At 45.4% G+C, this 17,030-nt stretch overlaps 5 protein-coding genes across 5 annotated transcripts; 3 read left to right on the top strand and 2 right to left on the bottom strand.

Moving 5' to 3' along the window:
* Window positions 1-165: 165 nt before the first annotated feature.
* SERLADRAFT_462953 (uncharacterized protein) lies at window positions 166-1,415 on the top strand (the record flags this gene model as incomplete). Its single annotated transcript, XM_007316292.1, has 3 exons — window positions 166-274; window positions 349-660; window positions 724-1,415. 3 exons carry the CDS (start codon window positions 166-168, stop codon window positions 1,023-1,025), a joined length of 723 nt encoding a protein of 240 aa, XP_007316354.1.
* A 297-nt stretch (window positions 1,416-1,712) lies between these two features.
* On the bottom strand, window positions 1,713-3,636 carry SERLADRAFT_414331 (uncharacterized protein; the record flags this gene model as incomplete). Its single annotated transcript, XM_007316291.1, has 3 exons — window positions 1,713-2,365; window positions 2,424-3,054; window positions 3,112-3,636. The coding sequence occupies 3 exons, from the start codon at window positions 3,634-3,636 to the stop codon at window positions 1,794-1,796; spliced, it is 1,728 nt and encodes a 575-aa protein (XP_007316353.1).
* A 350-nt stretch (window positions 3,637-3,986) lies between these two features.
* SERLADRAFT_462948 (uncharacterized protein) lies at window positions 3,987-5,996 on the top strand (the record flags this gene model as incomplete). The annotated part of the gene is made up of 8 exons (XM_007316290.1): window positions 3,987-4,171; window positions 4,227-4,288; window positions 4,344-4,443; window positions 4,509-4,713; window positions 4,775-5,015; window positions 5,070-5,156; window positions 5,213-5,629; window positions 5,689-5,996. The coding sequence occupies 8 exons, from the start codon at window positions 4,046-4,048 to the stop codon at window positions 5,879-5,881; spliced, it is 1,431 nt and encodes a 476-aa protein (XP_007316352.1).
* A 703-nt stretch (window positions 5,997-6,699) lies between these two features.
* Window positions 6,700-7,808, top strand: SERLADRAFT_462946 (uncharacterized protein; the record flags this gene model as incomplete). The annotated part of the gene is made up of 4 exons (XM_007316289.1): window positions 6,700-7,224; window positions 7,278-7,516; window positions 7,570-7,690; window positions 7,755-7,808. Coding segments are annotated over 4 exons (897 nt in total), but the record flags the coding sequence as incomplete, so codon positions are not given.
* A 1,212-nt stretch (window positions 7,809-9,020) lies between these two features.
* Window positions 9,021-16,011, bottom strand: SERLADRAFT_447422 (uncharacterized protein; the record flags this gene model as incomplete). The annotated part of the gene is made up of 32 exons (XM_007316288.1): window positions 9,021-9,249; window positions 9,303-9,364; window positions 9,424-9,810; window positions 9,864-9,912; window positions 9,969-9,983; window positions 10,039-10,119; window positions 10,171-10,435; window positions 10,496-10,704; window positions 10,758-10,992; window positions 11,053-11,144; window positions 11,194-11,219; window positions 11,272-11,623; window positions 11,683-11,715; window positions 11,771-11,819; window positions 11,880-12,202; window positions 12,274-12,342; window positions 12,396-12,881; window positions 12,938-13,288; window positions 13,368-13,413; window positions 13,471-13,496; window positions 13,552-13,673; window positions 13,726-13,816; window positions 13,869-14,022; window positions 14,080-14,119; window positions 14,177-14,216; window positions 14,270-14,596; window positions 14,652-14,751; window positions 14,807-14,869; window positions 14,924-14,974; window positions 15,027-15,118; window positions 15,175-15,255; window positions 15,316-16,011. The coding sequence occupies 32 exons, from the start codon at window positions 16,009-16,011 to the stop codon at window positions 9,115-9,117; spliced, it is 5,148 nt and encodes a 1,715-aa protein (XP_007316350.1).
* Window positions 16,012-17,030: the final 1,019 nt, after the last annotated feature.

Below are 17,030 nucleotides of genomic sequence, written 5' to 3'. Positions count from 1 at the left end.
ATCCTGCTCCAAGTCTTTGCTCTCTCATTCACGCTGGAGACTGTCCTCGACCAGGATTTCTGCGACTTCGCTGCTCCACGGTAGTGCAGATATCGGTTCTCGTACAACTACCTTCCTTATTAGGAATAGTAAGTTATTCAGCGGTTTCAGTCGTACTATTTATTCATGGAAAAGGTGGGGCTCTCGCTCTTCCTCGCAGAAATCTTCGCAATATCTTTGGATCTGTTGTACCTTCACACTCTTTTTTCTCCAGTTGCAAAACTTAGATTTACTGGTGCGTATTGGACGAGACTGGCATTCTGTTCATTTTATCATTTATTGTATCTGAATGTTTAAATCCACAACAGCCCCAAAAAATGCCGTTCACCGACACAATAGATGATCCAGCGTCTCCGACTTCTACCTCAAGTACCTCGTTGTCTCCGCCACGAAATGGGCGCGTTGCAGCCTTGGCTATCACCGTTGCCATTGTCGGCATCCTCATGTTCACTCTCATCACCTGCTTGACTCTCCGATTACGCCGAGCGCCTACTAGTCCCTCGCAAGAATATGGCCAGATCTCCAATCCAAAGCGTAACTTGACCTTGAATCTAAATACACCGCTCTTCACACCATCAGGCTCTTCAAAACTTACCTCGGAAACCCCCAAATTTGGCTTCAGTAAGTTCAATTCCCGTAATTTGACCAACTTCTTTTTTTGTCTGATGTGCCGTCATTGCATAGAGACCACACCAGCTTCTCAGCTTCGTGTTGCACATCAGCGTGACAATGGAGCTTGGGACTTTTCTGATCCTGATCCAATTGATCAATACGGTCCTTCTGGTGCTCTAAAGTTGGATAAACACCTATCGCCACCATATCCCTCACCTTCGCTACCGCCCAATCACCCAACGTCGTTGCATGAAGAACGTGGTACGATACGAGGGAGTTTCACACCAATCTCTGGCAGCTTCGAGCTTGATGCCCCTCCACCAGCATACTGTCGACACAGTGGTGGTGGGTATATCGTGCGCTCAAAGGAATGAGACTGTTCACAGTTTTATTCATCGTACTGGTATTTTAGCGATTAAAACTTTCCAGACGTTCTCGCGTAACTCCATTTGTCATCCCTTCATTTGTCAATCAGGCTTTCGTTTTCTACTTCTGGTGTATTCGCTGCACATTGGTTGCAGTATGCGATGTTAATGTCAGACTTCCGTATTTTCATTGTGCAATATCATACTGTAGCTAGTATGTTATGTAGTCGGCTACAATTTTTGCTTTGTCAGGAGAGGGCAAATGATTTTGGTTTTGTTGTTCGGGTTCTTTGTACTCATTTACCGCGACTTCTATTACATTAGCATTAGTAGTTCATTCTAGTCGTTTCATCAGTGGACAGTTTGACCAATGACGAGACAGCTTTACTAAGTGCACTTTCAGGAAAATCTTGTCTACGACCGTTTTCGCGACCAGATCACGACGCTCAAGTTTGAGCAGAAACTTTGCATAGATCTGTGACCACATGTATACTCGAGCAACATTCAATTTAGTCCCCTAAGTATAAAGCTGTTACAATTGGGTATTGGGATATTAAGTATTATATAACACGCAAAGGGAGACCTAGGACAGAGAACTGGGTGCGGAGTGCACTCAGGAGTGCGAGAGCACGAAATGAATGGAGGCCTAATACGATGAAGTCAGATTGAAGAGGAACGTAATTCACATCAAACCAGAGTCAGAATGTCCAAAAGCTATTTACGTTCATTCCAAATCGGATATGCTGCCTAGTTCTTCGACACCCTACAAGCTTGAACTCAAGCTTGGGTTTCGCTTTTGGGATAATCTAGTTCCAGCATAGAACCAGGGGGCTGGTTCTCCACCCACATTCCGGGTTCAGCTAGCATCTTCCGGTCCACTTTGCCATTGTGTGTGAGAGGTAGACTGTTTTTGATGATGATACGATGAGGTACCATGTGTGACGGAAGTCTCTCGCGACAATGTTTGCGCAACCTTGCGATCAAGTCGTGGGTACGGAAGGAAGTCGTGGCAGGTTTCGTATGAGAATTACCGAGTCGGTTGTGAGTCGGGGAAGCTTTAAAATCTGGTGACTTTTGATAGTCGATATCAACATTTTGAACCACATAAGCTATGAGCTTGTCATCTCCAGCGACGACGACAGCAGCTTGGCCAATATCGCCAGGTCCAGCACATAAAATGGCCTCTATCTCTCCAAGCTCGAATCTCTGACCACGAATCTGTACCTGGAAATCATTCCGACCCATGAAGTGTAGCAGAAGTTCATCGCCAGACTTGACGAACTTGCCGATATCACCAGTACGATAAACCCGAGTCGAAGAACCATGTCCTTCGAGATTATTGACCATAACTGAGAAATATTGATTCAACACCAGTAATAGTAATTGGACGGGGATGAATGTACGCACCATATTTCTTTGCTGTCAGATGCTCCTGGCCAATATATCCTGCAGCGAGACCCACCCCGCCAATACATATCTCACCAGGAAGACCGGTGTCCACAGGATGAAGATTATCATCCAAAATGTATACGCTGGCGTTAGGAATGCAGCGACCAATGGGAATAGATTGGGAAGTCGAATCATCGTATTCATTGGCCATGTCTAACGAAGATATTGCGAAAGCTGTAGTGCAGACAGAGGCTTCAGAAGGGCCATACGCATTGATCAAGCTCAGGCTACTAGCGGTGGATGCATGGCGGAAGAAGCTCTGGACACTAGCGGTTTTCAGTTTCTCCCCACCAACAGACAACATGCGAAGTGTAGTAGTCAGAGAGGCCACGTTGGACACGTCACTAGTGATATGATGGAAAATTGGAGTCGGTAGACCAAGCTTGTTAATTTTTTTCTCTCGGATAAATGAGACGACGGTTTCAGCGTCTCCCAAGGGGGCATTATAGGCAAAAAGTGTCCCGCCGTGACAAAGAGTGCCCCATATGTCAATTGCAGAAGCGTCGAAGGCGGGATTAATGGCCATCCCCACATGGTCGCCTGGCTGGATATCCATAACCGGGTTATAGACCAGATTCAAAATACCCATCTATATGAAAAGATCAACGTCAGAAAAAACAAACTAAGTAGTGAGACTGTCATTTACATGCTTCACTAGGACTCCCTTCGGGGGCCCAGTGCTGCCTGATGTGAATAATACAGCAAGAATATCATTTCGCAGGTCGGGATCGAATGGTGGCAGCTCAGTATGGCTAGAAACGCAGGTACGATCAACGAAAGGGACTATGTCGAAAGAGATATCCTGCTCGAGAGTAGGCAGCTTGTGCCATGACACAGTTAGCAGAAGACAAACACCTGCTTGCGAAATTTGAGAATCAAGCTTGGTTGATGTCGAGGATATGTCGAGAGGCAAATATGAGAAGCCTGCTTTAACAATGGCAAAAATGGAGACGACGAGAAGAGCTGAACGAGGGATGAAAACTGCGACTATATTATGACCTTGTTCATGATTGTTTTTGAGACGGGAGCGAATTTCATGAGCAAGGTTATTCGACCATCGCTCCAATTCTGAGTAAGTGAGGGTATGATGATCGTCCTGGATGGCAATAGCTGTGGGTTGAAGCTCCACCTGTTGGCGAAAGAGCTCAATGAGATCCTTGGACGCGGACATGGTGAAAAATGGTTTCCCAACGTTCAGACATTCCTAGCCGGTTTTTGTATAAAAAAAAAAACTTGAATGGATGTTATGTCGAACCTGACATGATGAATCGAACTAATCCGAGAACAAACCGAATAAAGTCAACCGCATCTGCAAAGTGGTCGAACTCGCTTGATAGTTTTATGGCTAAGCGCAATTCAAAAGTATGAGCTAATCCCATTTGGGTTTAAACATACTTTTTAGGACCAATTTCGGTCAGGTGACCAGTGATATTTCGATTTAATAAATGTCAGGATCGCAATATTATATCAAGATGTTTCGAACTCCGAACGCTGTGATGCCGTAATGCACACACTGATAACAAGGCGAACTAGCACTCACAGTGGTATCCCTCACGGTCCCATACTATCTTCAAAGGAATATGATGCTTTATCCAACAAGTCCTGAGGCCGCTAAACGCTTCTTGGCCTTTGTAAACGCATCTCCAACACCGTTCCACGCCGTACACAACGCATCTGCACGATTGGAGGCTGCTGGCTTTTCCAAGGTAAGGCCACGATAGTACCAGTGCTTTCGACTCGTATTTGAATCTAGTACTTCAGATCAGAGAAAAGGATGACTGGGAGAAAAATCTAGCACCTGGGGGGAGGTATTATTTCACGAGGTGAGTGCAGTCCCATGCAGTCCCATCTCCGTGTTGATTAAGGTCGAACCATCAGGAACCAGAGTTCACTCCTCGCGTTTACACTTCCAAGGAGCTGGAGACAAGGAGCTGGCCTTTCTATCGTGGCTACTCATGTTGACAGCCCCAATCTTCGTGTGAGTCGCCGGGAGTTGTGAATTCCACAATAGCCTCCCTCGCCTTACATCATATTCCACATTAGGTACGACCAATCTCGAAGAAATCCAAAGCTGGTTATCTCCAAGTGGGAGTAGAAACGTATGGCGGAGGCATCTGGCATTCGTGGCTGGATCGCGATCTGTCTTTGGCAGGTCGAGTTGTGGTAACACAACGCGACGGTAGCTTCAATTCAAAGCTCGTCAAGATCGACAGACCTCTCTTGCGCATTCCGACCTTGGCAATCCACTGTAAGTTTCATCTACCCATGTATGGCTTGGTTTATGGTATATTTCAGCGCTTTCTTTTCAGTGGATAGAAACGTCAATGATTCGTTGAAATTCAATAAGGAAACCGAATTTGTGCCCATCCTCGGACTTATCGCCTCGCAATTAAATGGTGGCGCAGATTCTTCTGAGGATGGTAAGGAAAGTAACGTCCCGAAACCCAATGCCAACCCATCAAGCATTCAAGAAAACCACCACCCCGCTCTTCTTGCCGCATTAGCCCAAGAACTTTCCATTGCACCCGAAGAAATACATGACTTTGAACTGTAAGCATTCTTTGCGCAATCAATTCGTCCATATCCCAGCTGACTATCGTTCAGGGCACTTTATGACACCCAACCCTCCGTTTTGGGTGGAATTGAAAATGAATTCATCTTCAGTCCACGCCTGGATAACTTGTTATCTTCGTGAGTCTCCCGGTATCCTCTTGGTTTGGCGGCCAACTGATTACCCTGTGCATCAGTTTCTGTGCTGTAGAAGCTCTTTCAGGACATGCTTCTCTCCCAGCTTTCAGTACGCTAGAAGGCAACGTAAATTGCATTGCTCTCTTTAACCATGAGGAAATCGGTAGCGTATCAAATTCCGGAGCCCAATCCTCGTTGATCCCATCGCTATTGAGTAGGCTTTCACCGACCCCTTCGCTTCTATCTCAGTCCGTGGCTCGGTCATTTTTGATATCGGCTGACATGGGCCACGCTGTGCACCCGAATTACACTTCTAAGCATGAAGATAACCATAAGCCGGTTATGAACGGTGGTATCGTGATCAAAACAAACGCGCAGCAAAGGTATTCCAGCGATGCTATTGGGTCTTTCATAGTCAAGAAGCTCGTTGAGCGCAAAGGTGGCAAAGTGCAAGAGTTCGAAGTACGGAATGATATGTACGTCATATCGCGTTACTGCCCGATGTCGCTGTCACTTATCTGTTGTTCAACATCAGAGCTTGCGGTTCAACTGTTGGACCAATGTTGTCGAAGATAGGAATTCGGGTGGTGGACGTGGGTAATGCTATGCTGTCAATGCATTCTATCCGTGAGACGGCAGGCACTCAGGACGTCCAGCATGCTATCGATCTTTTCAGCTCGTTCTTTGAAGGTTTCGCAGGGTTAGATGAGACACTGACTGCAGACTAATTATTGGATTAACTGAAGAGTAGTCTTTGTTGTCGCATGTTCGTCCACTGAGACTTGTAACTGTTTTTTGCACAATACAATGTACATTCACACAAAAATAAATCACAATCAACAAGACATGGATTGTTCTGTAAAATACGTCCTAACAAAACAAATATTGACTGGTGTGATCTGTCGGTACACCAGGTGACCGACTTCATCCATAGAATATTTGGTAGGATGGTCGGCCAAAGTAAGTGCAACGTGGAATCTGCTCTGAGGCACTCAGAGATGAAAGATTGTCACTGAAACGTACGACAATCGAACATGTGGTAAACCGGCGCCTGGGTAGTTGTTAAAAGATGAAGAAAAATAAAATAAGGAACGGGGTGATATATATTGAGGGTCTTTAGGGCAGGCCTACTACGGTCACGGTGGACCGGATGCGGATCAAGTGTTTATGGAGTCCTTTCACTATCTCTTTCAAGTTGATATTGCCGTTAATCATTATGCATCCTGGAACCTCGTTTCCACAGATATCAAGAAGTCTCGATGTCCAATGCGAATCCCTAGAAGATTGGTAACATTGGTGCGCCATACTGTCACCTGGACAATGTTCACTATCGGTATCACATGACATACCTTGAAATATCTCCCAATGGACTTGCGAATCTGTTGGCATTCTTGGGAATCAGCGCCTGGAAAGCAAAGCCGTCTGCCGTGCACGCAAAGTCTCACCTTGATTACGGTCACGAGCGATTATGACCGCAGGGCTTCGTCTCTTAGTCAACCAGGTTTATAAAAGATATATAAGCCTCTCGTCTGCGCCTTTCACATCCATTGCACCTCTTTCCTGCATTCCCTCTTATCAGACGTGCATAATGTCTGTCCCAACTCTCCTCTTGAACGATGGCAACTCTGTCCCCTGGATCGGATTCGGCACTGGAACCGCCCTCTACAGTAAAGACGCTGCAGAAGCTGTGAGCGTCGCTATTCAGAATGGTTTCATCCATCTCGACGGTGCGCAAGTGTATAATAATGAAGAGACGTTGGGCGTCGGTGTGGTTCAGTCTGGGAAACCACGCTCAGAGTTGTTCGTAACAACCAAATTAACCAAATTGAAACCCGGTGCAACGCCAAAGAGCGCTTTGCAAGAGTCCTTAAAGAAACTTGGATTGGATCAGGCGGACCTGTACTTGATTCATACCCCAAATAATCATAAAGGGCAGTTGAAAGAAGTGTGGAAGGGCATGGAAGAGTGTAAGAAGGACGGCTTGACAAAGTCTATCGGTGTTTCCAACTTCGCGGTGGAGCACCTCGAGGAAATTCTCGAAGTTGCCACCATTCCTCCTTCTGTCAACCAGGTTCGATTTCTACTTTGTTTATAATTATCACCCTTATCTCATCGCGCGCTTAGATTGAGCTTCACCCATATGTGTGGAAAGCTCTTCAGCCCGTTTTCGAGATTCACAAACAACATGGCATTGTCACCTCGTCGTACGCTGGTTTATCGCCTCTTTTCCGCGGCAAAGGTGGTCCTTTAGATCCCGTCATAGAAAGCATCAGACAAAGATTGCAAACCACTCGTGGACAACCTGTCACTGACAGTCAGGTCTTGAACAAGTGGCTAAAGCAGAACGGTATCCTTGTCATTACGTGAGTTTCATGCAGATTACGCTGTTATACACAGCCTGATACAATGGAATTAGAACTACTTCCAAAGCGGAGCGGGCGAGGGAATACGTTGATACCGTTAATGTTCCCGATTTGACTGCTGAAGAGATCGCTTTGATTGAAAAGACAGGGTCTCAACTACACCAGAGATACTTCGTACGTCAATTAATTGAAGTCGACTGCTATTCATATTTTTACTGATAATTGATTACAAAGTAGCCCGGGAATTGGCCTCCTGAGTAGATCGTTATTCTATTATGCACGGATCAGCCCCAATTGACTTGAAGATATATCTGCAGAAAGCTCTTTAAAGGTCTCTTGTAGCCCTCCATATGTTTATAGTTTATATTGTCCATGAACCATGAAAGTAGATAGAAAGTGCGCGCAGTCGTTTGACTGATAGTCGTGCGTTACTCTGTGATTATTCCTGTCGTGGTTTTTGTCGGTTGTCGGTCCGGTTCATCACGTGCCTTCCCCATGCTCTTTCGTGATTCTCTTTCGTGGTTGGGTGCACTCCAAATGATCGACGCTCATGCCGCTAAATGGCGCGACATCTGACACACCCAATCGAAATATCATGCCAGTAAAGAGTTTGACACATTCTGTCTCGCAATACAAAGAAAACAAAAAAAAGGATTTGCAAGTCAAAAAACCGATCATGAACATCAATCGTTGAATGCGAATCGGTAAATGCCGGGTCCAGGTCTGCCCCGGAGGGCCATGATATTTCATTGCTCTGAGGATATGGTGTGCTCAAATTACGACAAATATGAATAAATTTATACTATCGTTGGACAATAGGTGCAATTGGTCTGGGGAGAAGGTGAATAACTCACCAGTCGTTGAGCTTTAGACTGTCGGAACTCGACCAGTAGATATAATTTTTAGTGTTCTAGCTGCCTATGTAGAAAAATAAGCAAGAACTTGAAGCATTGGAGCAGCGGAACAAAACCGAAAAGACGACACATGTTTTGGAATGGCTCTGCAATTTCTGGTCACACTGGGTCACAGCGGCACTCACAGACCAAATCAGGCGGAGCTTACAAGTCAAATTCCGCCAGGTCACACCAAGTCCTGACGCTGGTGGTATGTGCGGTACGTACCGAAGCGGAGCTAGCGGTCCTTGATTGATTATCTTGTGGTTGCCTGTTTCGGTCGCCTAGTCACGACTCCATCATTGTTTTCGTTTCTCCAGACGCTTTGAGGCCCCAATCAGCTCAGTAAGTATCTGGCATTGTAGGGGCCTACCTATTGACGTTTTCTAGAGAGATATTGCAATATTCCCAGCACGATATCTGGTCAAATCCGGCCATCTTTCCCTCAAAATTCACACTTCTGGAGTTCAAGAGCATAGTGTCAGGTCTGTCGTTGTTGCTACAGATAAGCTATTCACTAAATTCTTTCACAATTATATTCTCTATACTATATTCTACATCTGACAATTTTCTAGCTACCTGTACAGTGATCGTTGAGCCTCTGGAGGCCCAAGTGCATATCTCTTACCGGTTGCATCCGGTGTCCAACGATAGTAGCTCTTCTACAAAAAATAAAGTCTAATAACAGAGGCCCATTAGGACATGTTAACGTGAATCACGTTGGGCTTTTGCTTTTGCTGCAGCCTCTAGCTCACTGAACATCCCACTTTTGAGACACATATCCCTGAATAGACCACCATCTTTGCTTATCAAGTTCAGGGGTGTATCGAATTCGGAAATCTAAGCGGTATAGTATCAATGATAATGCAGGCTCAACGAAAAGATCCACATACCTTGCCCTGGTCTAATACAAGCAGTCGGTCGTAGTCGATGACAGTTTGAAGGCGATGAGCAACTGGCGTACGTTGGATGAGACAATTTTGATATATATAAAATTAATATAAAGATAGTTACCAGTGAGTAGAAGTGAGTCGTTGAACTCTTCGCGAATCGTCGTTTGGATTTTAGCATCTGTTGCAAAGTCTATGCTACTCGTTGCTTCATCAAGAATGATGACTGAGCTTCTACGTAGAAGCGCTCGGGCTAAGGCGATCAGTTGCCTCTGCCCTTGAGAGAAATTGGTACCGCCAGCAGACACTTGCGTGTCCAGAGTAACGACTGTCTTGACGTCCGAGTCGGCGACAGTACGGGAAGCCGATGATACCGAGCCTTCATGGTCTGTACCATGAGAAGAAGGTGATCTAGATGGCTCTCGTGAGGCCCGTTGACTCTCGTAAGAACTTTCGGTGATCATCTGGACACGATACAGGACATCAAGACATTCGCTCTCATCATATTCACCTGCAAGAATTATGAGCCGACGTGAAAAATATCGCGAAATGGTATTTCGTTACCGAAAGGATCTAGATTGTCACGAAGAGTTCCAGAGAAAAGTGTGGCATCCTGTGGAAAGGCAGAGTTAATAAGGCTCAAACGCGATGATCATCGCGTGTGCAGACCTGAGGGATGAATGTCTAATGGAAGACGATGAGTTATCACGAAATTTGAAATATGTATTTCATTACATACCAAACGTGACCGTAGATCTTTCAGGCCGATCGTTGATATATCAATTCCATCGATAACTATTCTTCCACTATAAGGATCAACCTGAAAACAAGATTATGTGAACTGAGGAGTAGAGCACCGACCGAGACTTACAAAGCGTAGAACACTCATAGCAAGAGTAGATTTTCCGCTTCCTGTTCGTCCCAGAATACCGACTCGCTCTCTAGCCTTAAGGGTGAATGAAATGCCGTGTAACACAGGGGGTAAGTCCGGCGCGTATCTAATGACGAGGTCTTCGACGGAAACCAAAGACTCCGTATTAGAACTGGATGGCCAATAGGCAGGAGGCCGATTAGATTCTATTACAGCCGAGGGCTCCTGGGGAAGATCCAAATATTCGACAACTCGTTCCACAGAGCTGATCAAAGGAGTGTCAGTGATCGTTGATAGCTTCATAGTTCCGGACGATGGTACATACTTCAAATCAAGTTCCAAAGCAGTCCAAAATCGACAGGCCCAATAGACACTGACAGTGAATGACATGGCACTAGTTATGCAGATACCGGCGAGACCTGAGCCAGCAAGGCCATACAAAGCGATCAAGGTAGTAAACAAAACCGCGATACCCCCAAGGATATCGAAGTTAAGCAGGAGCCATCGATTCGTCATCCAGAAATTATACCACATCTGTTTGAACTATGTTAAGTACACATTTAACACAGGACGGCAGAGGTACATACCATAGTGGTACCGTCGATTTTGGCGTGCAGATCATCAAGGAAACGCTTCTCGGCTGAGAAAGCTCTGACTGTAACGATTCCTTCTAAAAGTTCACTGAATCCAGAAAATATGGGCGATCGAGAGTTTGACTCCATGCGACGAAGATCACGACCAGTGTTGAGATAACCAACTGCAAGTTGTCTGTATCCCCATGCGATGAAGAAGGCCGGTACGAGGAACGATGGGAAGAACACGCTATGCAAGTTATGTAACGTCAGATTAATGAATACAGTTGGCTGATAAAACAATACTAACGCAACAGTGGCTATAGCTGCGGCGAAACTGGCCAAGGATGAATTGACAGCTTGTAATGATTCGGAGAGGGAGGTGTCTATAGTCTCCATGTCCTATGACACAGATTAGTGGAAAATACTACTTGAAATATATTCAACATACTTTTCCGAAGCGATTGAGCATTCGTCCTAATGATCAATATTAGGACTGTATACAAGAGTCTAAATATGATAATCAAACCTTGAGGAGTTGTATCGTGCCAACGCATAGTAGCTCCCACTACACCAACCAACATCTGCGAAAACAAACGCCGAGATGCCTTAATGCCACCAATATACTGGATCGCAGTCGACAAAAGCATGACGAGGGTGATACCCAAACCGATTGCCGCGTAGATCCCAACGAAAAACATGGGATGCTCTTCAGCATCTGGTAAGGTGGCAAATGATGAATTTGAGCTCTGCATTAACAGCTCTGCTCCCTGAAAATGCCGAGAGTTCCAGAGTACTACCTCGTGCTCTGGTCGTGTATATGACTCAAACGCATAAGAGAATGAGGAGCTCGATACATGACCATACGCTTCTCCCCAGGTCTTTCGTACGAGATTTCAATAAATCAAAGATATTAGCTGATCAAAAAGCGACAACTCACTCTGATCCATAATTTTTGGGCCACGCCTAAGCTCTTCAATAATATGTCAATACAACCGAAGTTAGTTGATACGAGCTATGCTACCCACTTGGTTTACGACAATAAAGGAAGAAAGAATGAACCAAGTCCAGTATGAGCTGTGAATTTAGGCATTTAGTTGGCTTGTGCGAGTGTGTAAATCTATCAAGATGACGTACGAAGCCTTGAGATATGTTTTATATATAACCCACTTCACAGAACCAGACTCGCGATGCTCGTCCTGAATGAGTTTTGATGGTTTCTTTGCTTCTTGCGCAGCATCTTCCGAGCCATTTGTTTCTTCTAATACATTCTTTGCTTGTCCTTCTGCGGCAGATGCATGCTCTGGGGCTTGAAGCACGGAACTCAGTTCGATCGCGTCGAGTATACCTTGTGCACGGAGATCCTTCACAGTACCCTGTGCATCAATGCGGCCATCCAGCATTCGTATAAGATAGTAGGCTCCCGGAAGAACGAGTTCAACGTGATGGGTAACAAGGATCTTTAGAGCAGAGACAAAAGTATGAGCACTCGCAGTAAAACATCCAAGAAAAGAAGAAAACTATAACTTACCACCGAACGGCCTTTCAGCAGAGGACCGCAGAGCAATCGATCGAACAGGAAACGAGCCGTATGACTATCCTACACAGGGATAAGACCGACGCATTGATGCAAAACGGAAGAAAAGTCCTTACAACGGCGCTAAGAGGATCGTCTAACAACACATATTTGGTGCGCGCGTATACAGCACGGGCTAACGCAACCCTAGTAGTATGTGAGCACGAAGTCCACCAGCGGCCAGAAAAAATGGTCAAACCTAGCCTTTTGTCCGCCTGAAAGACTAACTCCCCTGTGATGTGGGAAACAGGCAATGTCAGTTCATTAATCATTGGAAATGCGCCACATAATATCACAAACCTTGCTCCTATCTCAGTCGCGTCACCATCCTCTAGAATAGCAAGATCGGGTTTTAGTGCACAGCATTCGATGACTGCGTTATACCTCTTCTCATCATATGGATAGTCGAACAGAATGTTATCTTTGATAGACTGATGTCTAAGCCACGGAGATTGTGCACCGTATGAAATGGCATACATGAGTCCATTCTCATCCACTTGCGAAGGATTCTTCGACATGATTAGCCTGCCGTGGACTGCAGTCATCTCGCCAAGGAGTGCCATCTACAATTTGCAATAGCTCGTTACTAGTTCATCACATATGAAAAGGATTAACAAACAAGAAGAGCAGTTTTACCACTTGCAGTGGGACCAGTTACCACTGTCAATTCGCCTTCAGGAAACATTACAGAGATATCTTTCAGTTCAAAGTGATGATCTAGCGTTTGAGTGTTTATTGGCGCCTCAGGAACGATAGTGCCGTCGTCAGATGCAGGCTTGCCATGGGTAATCTCTGTGGGCATGTTGCTATCAGTACCGTCTACTTTATTCCATACGAACGATCCCTGGTCAATGCCGAATCCCTCGGTATCTTCTGAGATGCGTTCCGCAGATTTCTTTAGAGATGAAACTTGTTCATCCACCTCGTCCTCATCCAAAAAGGTGGCAATACGGTCCAGAGCTACCTTGGCCTGAAAGATTGCACACAGTCATATAGGAACCAGACAAACCTGTTAGAAGCGCCTTTAACTGTAAAGAATACCAACACACCTGCAAAATTCGCACAATCCACATAGGAATCACATTTAGAGGCAGCCTGATTGGCGGCACATAAATAACTTCAGACAACAAGACAAATCCGAAAAGCACTTACGCAAGCATGTTGAATAGCGTTATAGCCTAACAAATCAAAAGGTTGGAACATGAACCCACCATCAAGGGGGAAAAGACGCACCGTAAAAGCGGTTCCGATCGTTAGATGGCCTCCCAAGAAGACATACGTTGCGAACGCAACGACGGAAACGATCAATGGCGCTGACTGCCAAAGTAAGCTAAAGAACATGAAATTAATCCGTGCTGATCAAATAAGGTCAGTACGATAAGACACTTCAAAGGTTGGATGTCGCACATTTGATCATCCAAGACATCTCTATCTCTCGCGCATCAAATGTACGTTTAATCCAGCGATCCTCCCATGCGAAGAATTTGACGAATTTCACCTGCATTGAATGTCAGCAGATGATGGCGATACGAGATATTCGAGAAACTTACAGCTGTAATGACTTCATTGACAACGCTCATACGCTTGTCTCTAGCAGCTAGCAGGTTCTTCTGGATCATGACACTTCGTTTGGCGACCCAGCTGTTGATGGGCCAACCAGCAAGAACGACAAAAACCCCAGCAAATGCTGAGAGGCCGAGTAACCTAGGGAATATGTCCATAAGTCATCAAAACGAAAGACAGTAATGTCTCAATATTCACTGGTATAAGAAAAGCACGCAAATGACGAGTTCGAATGGAGCTGTAAAATATCAACAGATGAGCGTCTTCTCTTGCCGATAAAAACAACATAACTTACCTCCGTAGAGTAAGTATATTCCTTGTGCCATTTGCGAAATCTAAACGTCAAACGCGTGAGAATTCAACAGCACGCACGACGAGGCTAAAGTACCGTATTCGCGTCACCAGCCATAAGGTTAACAATCTTTCCAACATCAGCTCCAGTTTTTTTGTCATCTTCCTTTTCACTGTCTTTCTTCTTGTCTTTTAATATGAAACAAGTTACATTACATATGTAACTATTCCTTGGAACAGGAAGAGACTCACCACCATCACGACTTTCGTCCTTAGTTTTGCCACCATCGGCATCACCTTTGTTTGTAAGACCTGAAAAATCCCTGCGTTTCAATGCCTTGTCATATATCGCAGCCATGAGCTCTGAGCGCATTCGAGTGGCGGCACGTCGTCCAAACCATAGGTGATGTACTTCAGCCTGCGCCTGAAACGAAAGAAGTCAACAAAGGAGTTGTACCTCCAAAAAAGGAGGTCAATACTTTAATGACAGTACATGCAAAGGCTAAAAAGGCATAAATGTATGCACGAGCCCGGTTTTCCTTCCCGGGTGTAGGATCGTCAATGGAATCGAGGATGCGTCTATAAGATGGACAAGGTGAGTAGGTATATAACCACGAGATAGAAAACGCCTTACTTCAGGAAAAATGGACCCCCATAGGTGAAGATGATACTCGCCAATGTAAGGATGAATTCAAGGCTAATGTTTGTTGTCAAAGACCGAGAAAACAATAAGAGAATCTAAAGCACCAACATGAAATCGAGCGAGTTCGTCACCCAGATGCGACGAAGTAGTGAGATATCCCTGAGATGTCGCACGTGATTACATTGCGTAAGAATGGAACACATTGACGAACCTGTGGGCCATGAATCGGGCGAAGATTGGTCGCGACTGCATGGTGATACTAACGTTCCATACATCCGGTTCATTCAGCGTTGCGGATGTTCCCTACACAGATCCAATTTTGAAAAAAGTAAATACGCATATAACTAGATACAACAGACCTTTTTTATAAGAGGATGTACCCAGAAGAATGTAATCCAACCCCATAACGAAGTATAATCTTCTGGGGAAATAGATTTGCCCTGTATCCAGGATGTCATCATGAGACTGGAAATGCCATTAGAGTTGGAATTGCGACGTACAATATCTTCCTCCTTGACTCTACTGCTTGGTATGGCCAAAGGCATACCAAGGACAATAATCAACTCAATGACAATTGCTACGAGATTGCTAACCATAATGGCAAGCAGGTAGGGTGAGGGAAGAGCGACAGCCCAGACATGGGTTTCGTATAACACACCGCCTAGGAGCAAGGTACCCGCTACGAGATGAGCGAGGTAAAGAGAGAAGAGATCGAAAGGTGGAGTAGGACTTGGCCAGATGATGGGTCGCAGAGCAGCATACAACCAGGAAATTCCGATTAAAAGTGGCACGGATGCATTGAAGGGCTCTCCATTTTGTAAAACAAGTTGCCTTATTCCGATTCCAAACCACGCAAAGGTTGCAAACAGAGCAATCCACGATAGAAATAGGTTCCTTCGTCTCGAAGAATCTTTAGCATTGACCCCTCCAGCACTTTCCACACCTCCTGCTGTCTCGCTTGCAACAGAACATCCGTCGAGCTGCAACCCCTCTGCCTCTTCAAGGGTAATGAATTGGGTGAACGGGATCTTCACCAGCTTTAATGTTGCGTGTGTACATCTAGGGGTCGGTAGCGAAAATATGCAGAATGATAAGACGAGTGCTGCTGGGACGAGGGAGCTCCAGTAACCTCGGACACACGAATCTCGAAAGTCGAAGGGACCAAAGTCAACACAGAGATGCAGGCTTTGCAACATGGTCGCTAAGGAAGTTGAGAGAGAAGTCCAAGATGTTTATTCGTGCTTCCTTGCGGCTGGGGGCTGACTATAAGTGAAAAATGTCAAGAGAGTCCGTGGCACCACAGTCCACACCACTCGCTAGTTTTTTTTACACGTATGCAATGCATGGGTTTACACCAGGGTCCGTGCTTTATAATCTCCCACTGACAGCTTCGCAACCTAGATTCCGTTCTTTTCTTCGCAATGTCGCAATGTCACCTTCTAGATAGCGATAAAAACAGTGTAATTATAAGGGATGAGTTGCGAGAGTACATCATTTACGTAGTATCGCATCAGACTCGGACCTTTACTGAGCGATCTAACTGCGGTTTCTTGGCTACAACATTTCTGAATATGTACGTTCACAGGTGACGACCAAGTACGATATGTCTATATTTCCCAAACCTTGGTTTTCTTGTGGGAGCCTACGACCGAGCCCGAATCTTTTTATCACAGGGCGCCGACTGGAGTGCATCTGATTATTTCGAAACATATCTTCGCGGACTTGCAATGTCTTCGTCTTTTCTTCTCCCTACGGCTACGACTTTCCAGCCACCAATTATAATGGTACTTTTAGTCCCCGTCACGGTACCTTTCTTTACCTCATCTTGCTCTCAAACGCCATTGACAACTACACGTATAACTTCGTCAACGCCCCTGCAAATTCCAGCAAGCTAGCCTCCTTCAAGTGAGAACGCGAGGCATGAGACCTGTTCCTATCATCATTTCATTTCTTCCTTCTTACGGCTGAGTATCTTCCATTTGGTTTCCATTTCGAAGAGCTCACGATAAGGTGATAACTTCCCCAAACTATGCATTCAATCGGCTCTCACAGACCGTGCCCCGTATCCCTGAGCCTAAGGCCATATGAGTCAGATGTGACATCGCTACCATGTCCTCGGACAGAGCCATATGAGCCATATGTGCCGCATCTCTGGATACCACACCGGCAACTATCACGCACTGGCATTCCATGCATGGCTACTTAAGTACCGTAA

The sequence above is a fragment of the Serpula lacrymans genome (assembly GCF_000218685.1).
Source record: "Serpula lacrymans var. lacrymans S7.9 unplaced genomic scaffold SERLAscaffold_5, whole genome shotgun sequence".
In the NCBI taxonomy this organism is placed as follows: Eukaryota; Fungi; Basidiomycota; class Agaricomycetes; order Boletales; family Serpulaceae; genus Serpula; species Serpula lacrymans.
The sequence above is the reverse complement of the archived record's forward strand: the minus strand, read 5'-3'. Positions and strand labels throughout refer to the sequence as shown.